The sequence below is a fragment of the Hemicordylus capensis genome, chromosome 6 (assembly GCF_027244095.1).
Source record: "Hemicordylus capensis ecotype Gifberg chromosome 6, rHemCap1.1.pri, whole genome shotgun sequence".
Lineage (NCBI taxonomy): Eukaryota > Metazoa > Chordata > Lepidosauria > Squamata > Cordylidae > Hemicordylus > Hemicordylus capensis.
This window is the reverse complement of record NC_069662.1, coordinates 19746473-19764862: the sequence shown is the minus strand read 5'-3', so window position 1 is coordinate 19764862 and position 18390 is coordinate 19746473. Positions and strand designations below refer to the sequence as shown.

Below are 18390 nucleotides of genomic sequence, written 5' to 3'. Positions count from 1 at the left end.
TATGAGAAACACCTATATCGGGCAGCAGTGATATGAGAAGATGCGGAAAGGTATTATCTCATACTGATGGCAATGGTAAACCCCTCCTGTATTCTACCAAAGACAACCACAGGGCTCTGTGGTCACCAGGAGTCGACACCAGTGCAACAGCCTCCTCAGACCAGCACCTAGTTCTCTTCTGAATAGCCTCTCTTTTTTTCATCACTGGGCCTCCTGGACAGCTTGCCTGCCTTGCTCAAAAGACCAGAATGGAACACTACCATTATCCCAGGGCTGAAGCCAGAGTGCCTCACTACCCTTTGAGCACTGGTTTGCCTGACTTCTTGTTAAAGTGTTTTGATGAGTGACAAAGGTGCTTCCAAGAATGAGAGCTTGTTTTAAAAACAGGAACAGCTCTGGTTTAATGAAAATCAGTGGTGACTACTGTCATGCTTCACCTCTCAAAAGGTGTTGATGCTACGAACTATCGAAGTGAGCGTCCCGCTTTGCCCACTCAAGATTCCCTTGGGGCTGGGTAGATTTTTCAAGGTCGCTGTTAACTTTATCCATGCTTAAATGACCCGGAAATAAATCCTCCTTTAGCTACGACGACCATGAGCATGGAAGGGTGCTTAAGGGAGTGGGTAACTTCAAGAAGTTCTTACTTATTTAAGCAAAGTGTTCACTAAAAATAGGTAAATGCTTATGAACTTTACAAGTAACACATTTAAATGCAGTGAAGAAGAAAAAACTGTTCCTGTTTAGCTTGCATGCTTTCAGTGTTAGCAATTCATGGATATTAAAATAGACTCCGGCATTTGGAATTGGCAAGAGGGTTCTAGAAGTTTCTGTTAGCTGTGAGGAAATCACTAATTTTCTGTTCATTTATTTGAAGCCCCACCTGGGTGTTTTTCACACAGGGCTTTTAGCTTGCATCTCCTCCGGAAAGGAGGGGGTGTCTTCACATATTGGCCAGATTTACCCCAAAGTCCCTGAGAACTATCGGGGAGAACTTCACACACAATTTGGATTTTTCATTGCACATTAGAGCGTAGCCCAATTTATATCCAGGGTTACATCCAGCAAGGCTCCTCTTTTTATCAAAGTACAGTGAAAGCAATACCAGATAAGATCTCAAAAACCAGGAGTAGGGTCCCCAGTTAGGCATCTGGGTTCCAGTGCCCTTAATAACCACTCCATCCTCCTCTTGACTAGCAAAAGCAGAATAGATTGTACACAGAGAAAGTTAAACAGAAACAAGGGAGAAAACTGGATTCTGAAATGTATGGCCAAGGCTGCGTATGCACCACATTTCAGCAACCACACCGTTACAAGGCTAGCTCCACATGAGAAGAGCTAGGTTTATGGTAGCAAGCATGAATTGTTCCCTTTGCTAACCAGGGTCCACCCAGGTTTGCATTTAAATGGGAGACTACATGTGAGCACTGAAAGATATGGGGCCACTCTGGGAAGAGAACCTGCATGCTTGTATGCAGAAGGCTCCAGGTTCCCTCCCTGGCATCTCCAGAAAGGGCTGAGAGAGATTTCTGCATGCAACTTTGGAGAAACCACTGCCAATTTGTGTAGACCAATTGAGCGAGATGGACCAATGGTCTGACTCAGTATATGGCAGCTTCCTGTGTTCCTATGATGCACCAATGTGGGAATATGGCTGGGAGACGGAATAGGAGGCACTTAACTCTTTCATGTCCTGCTCTTTCCCCACTCCAAATTGCCTCTGTTGACAGGGGGTAGATTAAGGACAGGCAAAAGAAAGTATGCCATGTGTGAAGAAATTGCAACCACAAAGTGTGGGGATAGCTTTAAAAGAGTGATGGCTTTAGAAGTTTAGATGGCTGTAGAAGGAGGATTAGACAAATTAGGGAGGAGGATTGGGCTTTCAGCAGCTATTAGACATGACAGTGAAATTGAACCTCTATGTTCACAGGCAGTGTACCTCTGAATGCCAATTGCAGCGAAGAGAATCGCAACAGCTTTCTGAACTGGAGGGATAGTTAACTAGATTAGCCTTCGGTCTGATTCAACAAGGCTTTTCTTATGTTTTCCCACCACTGCCATTACCACAGGGGGCGCGCACGCACACACACACACACACACACACACACACACACACACTATGTTTACCTGTGTGGATACACATTTTGAATATATAGGGGGAAGGATTTGGATCAGACAAGCTGTGAATACGGATGTCAAATACCCCCTCCCATTATGCTTCTCCAAATTTCAAGCAACATTGTCTTTTCTTTTCTTTTCCTCACCCCCCCAAACATCAGGGCTTACTTATATGCCTGTTTATGCTGCATATTGTTTGTCTCTTAAGAGCAGAATTTAGCAGCTTGAACATCTCTGCCTGCTTGCTTGCTTTTTTTTCAAGTAAATTTCTAGTCCTCACAAACTTTACAAATAAACTTTGAACATTGGCTAGTGACGCCTGGACTTTCCTTGGCCAAAAAGTACAGTTCCAGGACTCCATTACATCTAGTTTGGTCCTCAATTCAAGAGACAATTAACAGAAGGCTAAAGCAACAGAAGAGTTCTCCCCCTTGTCTGCCAAAGCCCTGACAAATAAAACCACTTCAGCTGCCTAGATATAAGAGGAGGAATCAAACAAACATTCCTGGGAGGGCATTCCACAACCAGGTTGGCCATTACTGGGAGGATTCTGTTCCTAACCCTTGGGCAGTGCACCCTTTGATTAGAAAAGTGGCACACAAATGCCATTAATGAATAAATAACTCCCCACACAGGAGTGTCCAAAGCAAGGTAGCTAATGGAGATGTTAATGAATGAGCAGAATCATGTCCGAGAAAGCGGTCCTCATCTCTCTCCTCTCTTTCACCACCAACCCTTACCAGTCACACGGATCTCATCACTTCCAAACGTCTCAATGTTGAGCTGCAGGCGTCCCCGGCGTTCTGTGTGGTCCACCCCACACAAGCTGGGCACACAGTGGACACAGCGTTTGTGTACATTCATCTCACAGCCTGCAGTGGGCAACAGAGGTGGACGAGTCAGACGACAGGAGCAGAAAAATATTAGGAGCAAGACTGCTCCCTACCTACAAGGCTGCAATGATTAATGGACAAACCGGCTGGATTCACAGATCTTAAAAAAACAAAAACTTCTGGCTGGCTAAAAGTTATTCCCCCAAATAACTGTGCTGCAGATTTTAAGTTTTCTATTATTATTTTTGTATAAGAACTTAGAAATACTGTGGGCAGTAGGCATCATCTTAGAGTTTCTCCTTGTCGGATTCTGGTTTTTTACATGCACATTCAAAGATGGTGGCTGTGATCTACAGAGCAAGGATGCCCCAGAGCAGCAAGAGAGCTGCTTAGCAGAACCTTCCAGCTAACTGCACCGGAGCAGTAGGGAAATGGCAACTTTTGACGCCCTCCCAGGCCACCCCTTCCCCAGGAAGCTCTCTCTGCCACCTGAAAACAGGTTACCAGGAGCTGCAGAATCCTCAGGGACATATTTTTGGTGGCACAGAGAGCTTCCTGGGGAAGGGGAGGGAATTAAACATTGCCACTTTCCTGCTGCACCAGTGCAGTTATTTGGGAAGTTCTGTTAGGCTGCTCTCCCACTGCACCAGTGCATCTTTGCTCTGCATGTTAGCTGGTATCTCCCTCCTCCAGTCTGAAATGGAATAGTCCACTCTCCCACCTCATTCTACTGTATATACACAGTGGATCCCGCCCAATGTTAACTGTATATATAGATCCAGCCCAAGGCAGTATACCCACTGCCTTATTGGTCCACTTCATACTAATAACTGGCATTTATATAGAGCTTCTCCTAGATGCTCAAAGAGATGCGCAGACATGCTCCCTATCATTGTTACCTCTGCTAGGTAGTCCTGTATCAGCATTAGCATTAACCCTGTATTGCAGATATAGAACTGGCTGCAGCCTGCAGGAGAGTGGGTTACCCAAGCCTATCCGGTGCACTGATCTGAGATTTGAACTGAGAAGATTTCCAATCTGTTGCTTTGGCTCTTAACCATTATGTTCCAGCAGGCCACAGATGGAAAAGGCTTTTGCCCTGGAGAGCCCGTGCCCTAGTTAGTCTTTTGAGGCACCACAGGAATCTTTTTGATGCAATAGGCCACACAATTGTTAAGGGGGGAAGGGGAGGACGGTTACTCACAAGTGCATTTCATCCCCTGGTGAACCAGCCCGTAGAGCAGCGAGCCACAGTGATCGCAGAAGGTGGGGCTGCTGTAGCTGTGGATTTTAAACTTGTGCTTGTTCCGAGGATCCTGAAAAACATGAATGCCACAGCAGCACATTGGCAAGGAGGATGAGATCCAATGCACTGTTTTTGAAACATGCAGGAACCATGTTGGCCCTGCCCCCATCTCCCACCCACCCACCCCCGCCTCTAGAAACTTCTCCATGCGAGGTTTTTTGCGGGGGTTCTCAAGACCCTCACTCTTTATTTCAGTAGTTGAGTGTGAGAAGACACAAAAATTAAGAGGCACATGGAAGGCAAACCCATAGTTCTGAATGTCAATGTACAATGACTGTTTGAAATGAAGGCAAATTTTAGCAAGAGCTCTCATGGAATACAAGTAAGTACGTACAAAAAGAAGATGCATTGTATATACTGTAGTCCCAAAATGCAAGGTAGCCATGCATAAGTGCACATGTCTATTAAATATGCACACTTTCAGGCTTAGCCCTATGAAGCTGCCTTGTACTGAGTCCACCTAGTTCACATTATCTAATCAGACTGGCAGGAGCTCTCCAGAGCCTCTGGCAGAGATCCTTCCCATCACCTGCTACCCAGTCCTTATGCTGGAGATGGCAGGAACTGAACTAGGCATGGTTTTTTACATGCACGCTGCGACACAGAGCTAAGGCCCCTCTCCTTAAGAGTTTGCTCGAAGCCTCCAGACTGAAGTTGCTTCATAATGAGTCAGACCATTGGCTCATGTAGCCTGGTATTGTCTTCTCTGGCTAGGGGTTTTTCCAGACTACGAGATGTGCAATAGGTAAAGCGTTACAAAGAGTGACAGAATAGTGCAATGGTTTAAAATCGAGAGTAAAGCGTAGTTCAGTGCTTTGTCGTAGGCTGGTGGCCATTCATATTTTCAATCCATTGCAATGTGTTTTCAAAGCAGGACTATCCATATTCTCGTTGAAACGCATTTATCTGCCCCTCCTCCTGCTCCATTTGGGCCAATGGAGTTGCGGTGGTGGGGAGAGTGACATGAATTTTTTTTGGTAACTTCTTGGCTGCCTTGTGCAAATGCACCAGCAGGGGGAAGCGCCGTTCCAAAACAAAAATCTAACTTTGTCTTGCATCATTCCAGTTTTGCACAAGAAAAATCAGGGGGGGGGGGTTAAAAAAAGAAAAGAGAGGGAGTGGAGTGCATGAGGAGATCCTTTGGAGTGACAAAACAAGGGAACTGCTTATTGGGGGGAGGGAGCAAAAGGGAATCCTCTGGTGAGCCAGGAAGGGGGAAAGACAGGAACTGGCGCACCTCCAGAGAAATAAATAAATAAATGGATAGATAGGAGGAGAGAGGCAAAGGGGAGGCAAGACCTCCTCCAGTGAGGGCTGTGGGATTGCACAGAAGTAAATGAATCATGGTTCAGTTCAATGGGCTTCCTTTTAAGTAAGTGACTGTTCTCTCTCCCTGCCCTTTGCCTTGTAGTAAGCAAGTGGGATTGCACAGAGGTAAATGATTTAGTTCAACGGGCGTCCTCTTCAGTAAAAAGTGCACGAGAGAGGGTTGAATCTCCTCAGCTGCTCTCCCCTCCCTTTCTGTGTTGACAAGCTCAAATTATATTGGAAGCAAGCAGAGGAGGAGGAAGGTGTGGGGTTTGGGATCTGTGGGGAGGAAAGGAGGGGAAAGCCAAGATTTCTCCCTGCCTGTTTCTCTCCCCATAGCGAGGGGGCGGAGGAAGCAAGCATGGGCAGGGGGGCAAAGAACTGTCCATACTGCATCACACTACAGTGCATAAAATGTGGGGAAAGGCTCCCTACAACGGAAAAATATAGCTACTTCCCTGCAGCGGATTTACAACATTGTAGGGCAAAAATGCATCATTAAAATTGGCTTCAAAGCATGGGAAATATGAACGGCACCCTGCTTACAACGCAGTGACACCAATATGGAAACACGGGCAATATGGAGGGGCACTTAGCGGATACGTTGTGAGTATGTTGCAGCATGTAATCTAGAAAATGCCTAGCAGCAGTTCTCCAGAGCTGTAGGCAGAGGGTCTTTTCTTTTAACAGGAGACACTATGGATTGAACCCGAGACCCCACATGTACAAAGAGTGTGCTCTGTACTACTGAGGAATGAGTTGTGGGTATGTATGGTGGTCTACAAATGTAAATTCCTATGAATAAGTATGTGGATCTACAGTTCTACAACATACAATTCAGTGTGCATAATACTATGCAGAATAGATAGGCGGAACAATGAGGGGGCAAGTGAAGCTGTACCAACATGAAATTAAGTAAACAAATGTGAATACATAAAAATAAAGTGGGCTGTAAAGCTGAAGAACCTAAAAAGAGCCCTCTGGCTCAGACCAAAGGGTCATCTAGTCCAGCACCTTGATTCTCATAATGGCTAACTTGATGCCTCCTGGAAGCTCACACATAGAGCATGGATCTAAGCAATCGTCCTTTCCTGCTGTTGCTCCCCAGCAACTGGCATTTGATATTACACTCCCTCTAAACCTAGAAGTTCGACTTAGCTGTTATGGCTAACAGCCTAATGCATGAGTCCTCAAACTCTTCCCTCCTCCCCCCGCCAATGTTATTGGACTACAACTCCCATCATCCCAAATCACAATGGTCAGACAGTTGAGGCAGGGAATTGTGGGATTTGTAGTCCCACAAAATCTGGGAACTCCAGATTAAGGACCCCTGGCCTAATGAAAGATAAGATTATTATTTATACACCACTTTTCAACCAAAACATTCTCAGAGTGGTTTACATAGAAGAAGACAAACAAGAAGGTGGTTCCTTGTCTACGAAGGGCTCATAATCTAAACAAAAACACCAAAAGACACCAGCAAGAGCCGCTGGAGGGATGCTGTGCTGAAGCTGAATAGGGACAGTTGCTCTCCCCCTGCTAAATATAGAGAGAAACACTTTGAAAGGTGCCTCTTTGCCCAGTTAGCAGGGGTTACATCTTAGGCTGGTTCTCATGCCCCACAGCCACGTAGGAGGAGCATCCAGCTAGGCTCTAAGCCCCACACGCACTCCAGAGAATCAACCGTGTATTGGCAAAAACCATAGGAACATAGGAAGCTGCCTTCTACCAAGTCAGACCATTGGTCCATCTAGCTCAGGTAGGAATAGGGAAGAGTGATCGTGTACTGGCCGTGATCTGGGCAGATGGTGGCAGCCAACCCACCTTGTGCACCCAGCACTGTACTCAGGATGGACATCCATGCTGTCCTACCCAGTTCGCAGCGAATACACGATCACTTCCCCCTTCTCCGATGTTGATTTTTGTTGACGCATGACTATTTCTCAGGAGCAAAAGGAGCTTGAAGCCTGGCTAGATGCACCTTCTTCCCAGCTGTTGGTCATGAGAACAATCTCATTGCTTTGTAGGCAAAGCAAGGAGATTTTCAACAAGTGTGTGCAAGGGGCCTGCCTTCAGAGACACTGATGGAGTGTGCACAGTAATCCATGAGTGAGTCTTTCTGCAATGGAGGTGCATCAATGACATGAACATATGTGTCACACAAGCATGGATGTATGTGAAACTGTGTATTCACATGTATTTGATGTCTAGTCCATAGATGGTTATGTAAACTTGTGCATGCACAATTGTGTGACCATCACTGGTTCTTAGTCATGATGGCTATGCAGAACCTTCATATTCAGAGGCAACTGGGGCATCATTGGGGGTTGATCATGGGGCACGGGCCTTCAGATGAATTACTTAGAGCCCCAGATCTCATCAGCCCAGGGCTGTATAGTGACATTTTTCTTAGCCTGTCAGATTTCCTTACCTGGTAATGTTTTCTGATGAACATGAATGTAATTTTCTCTTACCCCATCAGATTTTCTTACCCAGTGATGTTTTCTGATGGACAAGAATGTATTTTTTTCATTACTCTCTCAGATTCTAGTACCTATGCAAGCTTTTCTGATAAGTAATGTTTTATGAGGGACTAGACTGAAATATTTTGGTACCCATTTCAATACCAGGGCAATACACATTTCAATATCAGGGCAAGCTTTTCAGATGGGTAATATTTTATGATGTACTGGACCATAATTTCTTATTACTCTGTCAGATTTCAGTATTTTTCAGTAATGTTTTCTGATGGACTGGATCATCATTGTTCATTACTTTGTCAGATTTCATTTTTTTTCAAGTACCCATTCACATTTCAGTACTGGGACAAGCCTTTCTGATGGGTAATGTTTTCTGATGGACAAGACTGAAATATTTCATTAACCTGTCAGATTTCATTATTGAGGTAAGCATTCCTCATGGGTGATGTTTTAAGATGGACTATACCATAAATTTTCATTACTCTGTCAGATTCCAGTACCAAAGTAAGCTTTTTTGAAGGGTAGTATTTTTTTTAATTGACTGGACCCAACTTTTCATTTCCCCGTCAGTACTTTTCAGTAATGTATTTTCAATAAGTATTTCAGTACTTTTCAGTAATGTTTTCTGATGGACTGGACCATAATTTCTCATTGCTCTGTCACTGGCATGGCTACAAATGGAGAGACTGAGCATGCTCTTTTCTTGCCAGTTTTCCAGGCATTTCACAGCACTTTAAATTTGCCTTAATAAACACCATGGTAGTCTGTCAGACTCCCTCTTTGTATTTCAGAGTTATCTGGGTACCAAATAACACAAGCAACAAAATCTTATGCTTTTCTGTAGAATTTGGATTTGTTTTGTTCCCATTTTGAAGAAGGTAATAAAATCTGACGGGAAATTGTGGACAGAAAAAAAGAAAGCAGCTTCCTTTAATCTCCACTGCAGTTGAGCATGCTCATTTGCATAGGGTGAAAAAATCTGACAGACCAAGAAAAAATTTCGCTGTGCCCAACTTGCATCAGGCAGCTCCATGACCTCTTCCAGAAAATAAATGCAGCCATGGAGGCCCTTGCCGGGGAGAGCGCACCTAGCCTCACCTACCTTTCTGCTGCTTCCACCTTCATACCGGTAGGTGTTGTATTATAACATTAGAGGCTTTAAAAAGCATACGTAATTACTCTTGGGGGGGAATATGGTTAAGTTTATCAAAAGGGCGGCTGTGGGCATCAAATCTTTTGAGTACCTAGCATCACGCCTGAGAGGCAATATATCCGAATACTAGTTGCTGGGGCGCAGGGGTGCCACAGTAAAAGAAGGCTGTTGCCTTCTTGAACTACTTGTACGTTTCTCAGGGAAACATATAACTGGCCTCTGCGGGAACTTATGCTATACATTTGGTCTGATCCAGCAAGGCTCTCCTTAAGAACAGAAGTGGGCGAAAGAAGGCAGACAAGACAAGTCCTCTCTTCCATTCTCGCTCCTTCCCTAGTATTCCAGGCCAAGGACACCAGAAATGGGACAGTGTCAGCAGCATGAAGATATCCACTCCCTTTGTCTGCAGTATTAATAGCAAGGAAACCGGGACGCTCACCTGGAGTGGTAGAGAGGCCCAAATCCTGGCTCCCAAGCCTTCCCCACAATGTTCTACCCCTTAGAATCATACACAAGAGCTCAGGAACTCTAACAGTGGGGATTACTTACATCTGTTTGGGGTCCTTTCCCAGCTCCTGGACACTCAAATGTGACAAATTCATGACATCTCTTGTGTAAAACAAAGCTGCAAACTGAGAAAGAAAGTGGGATCAGTTTGTTGGGAAAAGACAAAGATGGGTGTCAATTTTTTAAAAAAACAGATATTGGAAAGGAACAGGCAGAGTGGGGAGTGGGAAAGTGGGGAGAGAAGAAAAGAAAGAAGAAAATTAGTTATTCTATATTGAAGCGAACCCTGTGTCAGCACGATCGTACTCATCCTTGTTCTTTGGCAGCACATAACACCAAAATATATGCAGACTTCTGCTGAGTCACACTACAGGTCCATCTGGCCCAGTATTGTGTGTATTCTGACTTGCAGTGGCTCTTCTAGGGAGTAGGTAAGGGTCCCTTTCCCAGTTCTTCTCTCATCCCTTTCTTTTTAATAGAAGAGTGATCCTGAGGACATCTGCCCTTAAAGCATGTGCTCTATCACCAAGCTATGGGCCCCTCCCCACAAGAGTACAACCTTGTACTCCAAGCTAAGTACAGAAACCAGCACCCCCTGGTTTGTACACTCGCAATTGCCAAGGTAGCCTAGAATTTCCTGCTCAGCTTTAAGCCTTAATTTAAAGAGCGGGGTGGGAATCCTACCTTTTCACCATTTAAACAGGAATATGCCAGGGTGGTGCTAATAAGATAGCTTAGAAGTGAATTGATCTTAAGTATAGACCTGTGTTCCTTTCATGTTCCAGGAGGTTTGCACAAAAACCTAAGCTGCTGGAACCCACAGATGGAACAGACTTTCTAGCAGGTGGGGAGAGCCTGGGTGGATAATGTGTGGGTGCAGGTGAAGGGGGTGACTTTGGTCTCCCCTCCCTTCCCCTCTTTCTCTCCTGCTTTCAGCATCTTCAGGCCTGAGATTTGTAAGATGGGTCTCCATGGCAACAGGCGGGGGACGAATCCACAAGTACCCAGGCACAGCCGGGGAGGGGGATCGGACCAAGTCAGTGGAAGGGGAAGAGTCAGAAGAAGGGGTCGGGGAAGGTGCTGCTCAGTGCACGACCTGCAGAAAGAACCCAGGAGTCCTGGGTCTCAGGCTCACCCTGCTCTAAACATTTATACTACCCTTTTCCTCCCTCACAGAGAACCCGAGGCTTTTTCTCCAAAGCATCCTGCTGTAACCCATTAAAGTACAGTCCTCTCTCTGAGAACCCAGGAGTCCTGCTTCCTACCCATCTCCCTCCCTGCATTAGAGCTGTCTCCTGTAGCTGGGCTTTTAACATTGCCGTGATCTGCAGCAATTAGCAGGCAATAATGAGCATCTCCTGCTAATTACCGAAAGCACCCAAGCAGGCCAGGCCTGCTATTTGCTGGGAGTTGGCAACCCTATCCCCCAGTCCATCGCTCTCTCGCTCAGTCACTTTTGTAAACATCTCAGGGTTCCCAAGGCAACGGATTTCCCAACTAAGTCTTTTGCTGTGGTGTGTGCCATGATCCTGGACCAACAAGGGAAATATAATGCAGGGACAGCGAGACCTACAATACAGGAGGTGTGGGCAAGGTGGAACTTAAGTGCTGCCAAGTGTGGGTTATGGCAGAGCATGCTCAGAACCAGAACTCCTGGGTCCTCTAGAACACATGTGAGGCCTAATGAGTTACAGCCCAAAATGTGTGGGGGAACAAGGATTCTTGAATCCTTAGGGTTGTGTGGGGGGGATGTGTCCTGGGAACAGTAGCATATGAAATGGGCCAGCAGTTGATTGGCAGGTAGTGATGAAATTGGTAAGTGGGGAGGGGGAGAGAGAGGTTGCTTAGCGATCTCTGTGGCAGCCGGTAGCGTGGTTTCTTAGCAACCAGCAGGTCTGGACACAGATAGCTGAGGACGTGTTTCCCAGAATGTAATAAATTTGGGGGAAGGGGGGAGATCCTAAGCCCACAAGCTGCCTGTGGTTGAGGAGGAGAGCCTGAATCTGGAAAGTGGTGTAGGATAACTGTAGTATAAAATTGGGAACATGTAAACATGGCTGTGAAGGGTAGGAGGTCTTGGAAACACATTTCCAAGTTTCAGCAACTCAGAGAGGTCATCCACACAATCAAAAACTGTGTTCTAACCAGGTTTGGAAGCTGTGTGAGCTCCCAGATTTCGGTTGTGTGGAAGCCAGGTAGGAGGAAAACCTGGGTAGAAGTTATTGTGTGGAAGCCAGGTAGGAGGAAAAGCTACCCAGGTTTTCCTCCTACCTTGCTTCCACACAACTGAAAGTTGGGAGTACACACAGCTCCCAAACCTGGTTTGAACACAGTTTTTGAGGCTCTTCTCAGGATTACTGAGAAGAACCTCTAGCAGGGTTGCAGGCAGAGTGGGCTTAGCCCATTCTCCCTGCAGACGAGCAGACAGTCTGCTCTGGGCGGCCGCAGTGGCCACTCACATGACTGCCATAAAAGAGCCGGCCGAGGCTGGGGAGTTTGGGGGCTGTGCGGCCCCTGGAAGTTCCAGCATGCCCTGTGCAAGTGCGCAGGGCATGCTGGAGAGAAGACCCCTGAGTCGGGAGGCTGCTTTTCAGCCTCCTGGCCGGGGGTCTCCTCATAAGTAGCCACAGCACGGAGCCACACCCTGGCAACTCACAAGCAGGAAAACCGGGTTTGCGGAGCACTCACTCCGCAAACCTGGTTTAAGTGCCAGGCTACATAAGTGGGTGACCCGCTTAAGAATCACCAGGCTCAACTGCGAGCCCGGTGGTTCTCACAATGGGACAAAATCGGGCTAGCAGCAGCTAGCCCAATTTCATCCCATCGTGTGAATAGCCTCTTTGATTGTGTGAATGACTTCAGAGAGGGCTGGTGTCAATCCACAAGTGAGAATCTGCCCTATTCCCACTTGTCCAGAGAAAATTCAACAAGGGCACAAACGCCTGGACAGGGGTGCAGATTCCTCCCTAAGCATTCTCCACTCATACTACTGAATTTCCCCCACCAAACCTAATAATCCTTATCTTCAGTCCCCAAAGCATATTCTTCTTCCCCAACCCTTTCCTCTCACACCAAAAAAATTTAAGCGAGGAGTTGCTCTTCGAGCTTTTCCTTTGTCTGCCCCTCTGGGTGTCAGACGTGCAAGATCAGAGATTTAGGAGCATGCCTCTGCATGAGACTGAATGAGTGTGAGATAATATTGCATACACACGAGTGCAGATCTAGGTTAGGGAGAGGGAGGGAGAGAATATCCACGTCTACGGGTGTGCGCACCTCCTGGCGAGTGTAAGGAAGTCTGCACACAGAAGACTGCATGTGCCTTTAGTGCAGGACCAAGGATTGCTGGCGCCCCAGGCGAAGCCTGACGCTGGTGCCACCGCCCCCTGCACTCATGTAGGCAGGCAGTCCGTGATGCCCACCCAAGCGCCCACTTGCTCTCTTCACCACCACCTCCGTCTGCTGTTCCTGCCACTGCCGGCTGCTTCTGGGCAGCCGGACCAACATATTATAATGATGTTGCTGCGTGACACAGCAACGTGATTATAATGCACCAAGGCAGGCTGGCTACCCAGAAGCAGCTGACAGCAACAGGCATAGTGACCAGAGGCAGCAAGGAGAGCAAGTGGGCAGCTGGGTGGGGGACAGGGATGGGGAATGCCGCTCAGTCGCCCACCCCAACGATGGGAGGTGCATGTGCTCATGGCGGCAGGGTCACCTGCATGGGTGACACATGACCCAGACCATGTTGGCACCCCTCCCTGCTTAGCACCCTGGGCAACTGCAGATGCTCTACCACTGAGCTACAACTTCATCCCTCTAAGAGCATGGCCTTTTTGGCTGTAGCATCGACTTCGTGGAAGGCCATTCACCAGAGGCTCACATGGCCCCCGCTCTTCATGCTTTTCAGTGGTTTAGACATGGATTTTTCATGTGCTTTTGGTGGGTGATTTTGAAATTAAGCTGTTTGGCTGATGGTATTTTTTGATGGTCTTGTGCGCAGACTGTTTTGTTACTGTTTATTGTGACAATGCTTTCCTTTCTGTAAATTGTTTTTACCAACAGTGTTTTAAGCTTTGATAAACTTTGGGCTTTCTTTTGGCAGGAAAGATGGGAAATAAATATTGAAAAATAAGATAAAAGAATTAACCTTTATCCCTGTGACATTTTTACCTGCTATTTAAAATTGCACGCGCGCACACCCAGCTGCTTTTCAGCTCATGAGTTCTCCATGGGCTCACTTCCTTTATGTTAAGGATGGGAACATACATTTGAAATTATTATTTCACACATAATGGCGGCAAGTAAGTATGGAAGAGTTACCGGTTCCCGCTAGATACATGCTCCCACTTCTACCACCATTTTCATGTTATCTGAACCCAGAAATGTCGAGCGGAGAATGTCAATGACCAACCTCAGCCCAGCATTTGCCTGACATTCCTAACCACCATTTGAAGTTGGCTTGACAATGTCAGGCTGAGGTGGGTCACCGACATTCTCCACCTGACATTTCTGGGTTTGAATGACACAGAAATGGCGGCAGGACCATGTGCTCAGTGGGAACCAGCTGTTCTTCTGCATTTGTTGCTATTACGTGCATTTTAGCAAGAAACAAAGGGGGAAGAGGTTAACAATCCCTTCTTCCCCTACTCCACAGCTTTCTGCAGGAGACGGCAACCTCTGTGACAGCATTTTGTAAAAGAAAAAAATTGTGGGGGGCAGGGGTGTAGCTATAATTAAGTGAAGGGGTTCAAAGAACACGGGGCCCCCAGCTCCTGAGGGCCCCCCAGATCCACCCCTCCCTATTTTCTTCATTAGCTCCCTCACTCCGAGGGGCAGCTGGAGAGAGGGGAGAACACGGGCCTCATCTCCTCTAGCTGTGCCCTTTGTGTGTGTGTGTGTGTGTGTGGTGGTGGCGGAGGGAGAACAAGATGTGACTCAATAGCATGCACCATCTCATATCACTTGGCTCTACCAGTTAGGGGAGGAAAGAAAGGAGACGCCAACACAAAATGAAGTCTCAAATTATGCATGCATTAGGCCAAATAAATCATTTCCCATGTACATAACAAAGAACAGCCCTGATGGATCAGGCATAAGGTCCATCTAGTCCAACATCCTGTTTCACACAGTGACCCACCAGAAGCCTCTGGGGAGCAAGGGTATGTGCATCCCCTCTCTCCTGCTGTTGCTCCCCAGCAACTGGTATTGAGAGGCATCCTGCCTCTGAGGTTGGAGATGGCCCACAGCCATCACACAAGTAGCTATTGATAGATCTGTCCACCATGAATCTGTGTAAGCCCCTTCTAAAGCCATCCAAGCTGGTGGCCATCATCACATCCCATGGCAAAGATTAATTATACGCTGTGTGAAAAAGGACTTCCTCTTGTCAGTCCTAAATTTCCCAACCTTCAGTTTCATGGGGTGACCCCTGGTTCTACTGTTGTGAGAGAGGGAGAAAAATTTTTCTCTGTCTACCCTCTCCACTCCACGCATAATTGTATACACCTCGATCATGTCTCCCCATTGTTGCCTCTTTTCCAAGGTAAAGAGCCCCAGATGCTGTAGCCTATCCTCAGAAGGAAGGTGCTCCAGGCCCCTGATCATCTTGGTTGCCCTCTTCTGCACCTTTTCCAGTTCTACAATATCAAGATACGGTGACCAAAGCTGTACGCAGTACTCCAGATGTGGCCGCACCATAGATTTGTATAAGGGCATTATAATATTAGCATTTTTATTTTGAGTCCCCTTCCTAATGACTCCTAGCATGGAATTAGCCTTTTTCACAGCTGCCGTGCACTGAGTCGACACTTTCAATGAGCTGTCCACTATGACCCCAAGATCTCTCTCCTGGTCAGTCACCAACAGCTCAGATCCCATCAGTGTACATGTTAAGTTGGTGTTTTTTGCCCCAGTGTGCATCATTTTACACTTGCTTACATTGAACCACATTTGCCATTTTGTCACCCACTCACCCAGTTTGGAGAGATCTTTTTGGAGCTCCTCACAATCCGTTGTGGATTTCACTAGCCTAAATAGTTTAGTGTTATCTACAAATTTGGCTGCTTCGCTGGTCACCCAAATTCATTATGAACAAGTTAAAGAGCACTGATCCCAGTACCAATCCCTGGGGGAGCCCACTTCCTACCTACCTCCACTGTGAAAACTGTCCATTTATTCCTACTCTGTTTCCTGTCCTTCATCCAGTTACCCATCTACACATGAACCTGTCTCCTTATTCCATGATGGCTAAGTTTACTCAAGAGCCTTTGGTGGGGAACTTTATCAAAAGCTTTTTGGAAGTCCAAGTATGGGGCTATTCTGACGATCAGCAAAAACCGGGCTAGCCTCCACTAGCCCAATTTTTGCTGATTGTCAGAACCACCGGGCTCACAGCCAAGCCCAGTGGTTCTGGAGCGGCTAACCCGCTCCTGTAGCCCGCCCCTTAGCACAGGTTTGCGGAGCGAGCACTCCGCAAACCCGGGCTATCCGCTCGTGAGTAGCCGCGGTACGGCTCCACACCACGGCTACTCACGAGTAGACTCCTGACCGGGAGGCAAAAAGCCACCTCCCGGCTCGGGGGTCTCCCCAGTATGCCCTGCGTGCTCACGCAGGGCATACTGGGGCTTCCGGGGGCCACGTGGCCCCCGAGCTCCCCAACCCCCGCCGGCTCTGTCTCAGAGCTGGCAATCATGTGGGTGGCCAATCCGGCTGCCCAGGGCTCCCTCCCCGCCCATGAGCGGGGAGAGCGAGCTTAGCCTGCTCTTCCCGCTCACAGCCCCAAACCGGGTCTCACGGATCATGAGACCTGGTCCAATGTCAACTGGACCATGTACCTTTCAAGTCTCTTCCCTCTTCCTCCTAAGACCTGGGTTCTTTTCATAAGTTACAGTTTCCCACACATAAATCAGTTTCCATATAGGTCAAAGCAATATATTATGGCATAACAATTTGTGGTTTGTGGTGGGGGGGGGCAGTTCAGTTATTAACACAGAGCACCTGTTGAGTGTGAGTGTGAGTGTGAGTGTGTGTGTGTGTGTGTGTGTATAGAGAGAGGGGGGGAAGGAGCTGCGGGGGAGAGAGAGAGGCTAAACTCACAAAATGTGAAAGGCATTTTTCACACACACAGTGGACACCTAGCAGGGAGCCAAAATGGATTCCAAGAGTATGGTTTGAAGGCATATAATAAATATGCAATAATGTAAAAAATGAATAAATAGATAAATATAATACAGCAACATTGCTAAAGCTAAGCAAGCCTGGGTCTGTTCAGTGTCTGGATGGGAGACCATCTGTATTGTATACCAAACTTATTTGAAAGTAAGGATAGACAGGGCCTTCTAGGTGTAACTTCTGGCTAAGTTTGAAAGTGTGTGTGGGGGTAGGGGGGTGGTTTTGGCAATTGTCACTTGTGCACGTGTCCTTCAGTGTGTGTTTCCAGCAGGACAGAGTGCCTGATTGAGACAAGACACGTGTGTGCCGGTATGCTAAATATATTGTCTTATGGTGCATGCAAGCAAGTATTGGGGAAGCTGCGAGGAAGGGCATGCAAGCTGAAGGCAGGTGCCAATGTAAGAGTAAATCTGGAATGAAATGTCAGGTACTAGGGTAGCGGAAGAAACAGAAGCATACATAAAATACAAAGAGAGAGAGAGAGAGAATTCACAGCCCTAAAATAGATGAAGGAATCTAGTTCAGCGAAACAATGAAACCTGGCTCAGGGGCCGTGTGTGTGAACTGCCTGATTAAAAAGGGAATTGGGGAAATTAGAAGCAATGAAGCCCAGCCCCCACACCATCCACCTCCCCTCCTTGATAAGAGCCGAAGAGTGCTGACTCCTAGCCTGTCCACCCCTTGTTATATTCCACCCCTCCTCCATGGAGCACAGGACAGCCGACATGGTTCTCCCTCATCCTTATCCTCACAAAAGTACTGTGAGATAGGTTAGCTTGAGAGAGAGCAACTGGCCCACCATCACCCAACAAGTTTTGTGGCTGAGGAGGCATTTGAACCCAGATCTCCCCTGGTTTGAGTCCAACACTCAACCCAGTCCTTGCTTCCAATTTTCTTGTCCTCAGTAGAGAATTGACACCCTTCCCCCACCCCCCACCAGCGGAAGTCCTGTGTCTTTAAAAGCTACATAACAGTCAGCAATTCAATTGGTGCAGCTTCCCTTCTCTGTGCTGGGGAAGGTTACATTTGTAAAATATCTTCTTGTTATGACGGAATGTGGTTGTTAAAAGCACACACCCTTCATTTTAAAAAAAAAATTACAACCACCTCATTTCTAAAAACAAAACGGGACTTGCTGATCCCAAATTCTTCTTATCTAACCCCAATAGACCTCACACCCCTTTTTAGGCAAGCAAGCTGACAGGAGAAGAGTGACTCTAAGACTTTTCAGAGTGTACACATCCCCCAAGTACTGACAGTGTTCCCATGTTATATGGGTTCAAAGAACAACGGTTGTGGCTTCAGCCCCCATGCCTTCTTTTTAATAAAACTGTAATTCCTTCCCCTCTGTGATCCTCCTGCACTGCACACTGTATGTGCTATTGTGCTTTCACAACATGGGGCACTCTAATCCTGAAAAGAGAACAAGCCCAAAGAGGAAAGTCAGAAGAAAGTTCTTACTTAAGCACTGCAGTCCCTGCTTGCCAATCCCCCTGCAAGAAAAGCAGAAAAGAAACA

The 18390-nt window shown here is 46.9% G+C and overlaps 1 protein-coding gene across 3 annotated transcripts in view; it reads right to left on the bottom strand.

Annotated features, from left to right (window-relative positions):
* The window catches only part of PRKCG (protein kinase C gamma), a 55074-nt gene that overhangs the window by 19923 nt on the left and 16761 nt on the right, over positions 1-18390 (bottom strand). For 2 of the 3 annotated variants that reach the window (XM_053260348.1, XM_053260347.1), the window contains exons 2-5: positions 18334-18365; positions 9745-9827; positions 4153-4264; positions 2856-2987 (exon numbers count right to left, since the gene is read on the bottom strand). In XM_053260348.1, coding sequence (XP_053116323.1) covers positions 2856-2987; positions 4153-4264; positions 9745-9827; positions 18334-18365 — 359 coding nt within the window. Of the gene's footprint in view, positions 1-2855; positions 2988-4152; positions 4265-7993; positions 8068-9744; positions 9828-18333; positions 18366-18390 lie in introns of those variants that run through there. The other variant, XM_053260349.1, reaches the window with a different exon arrangement.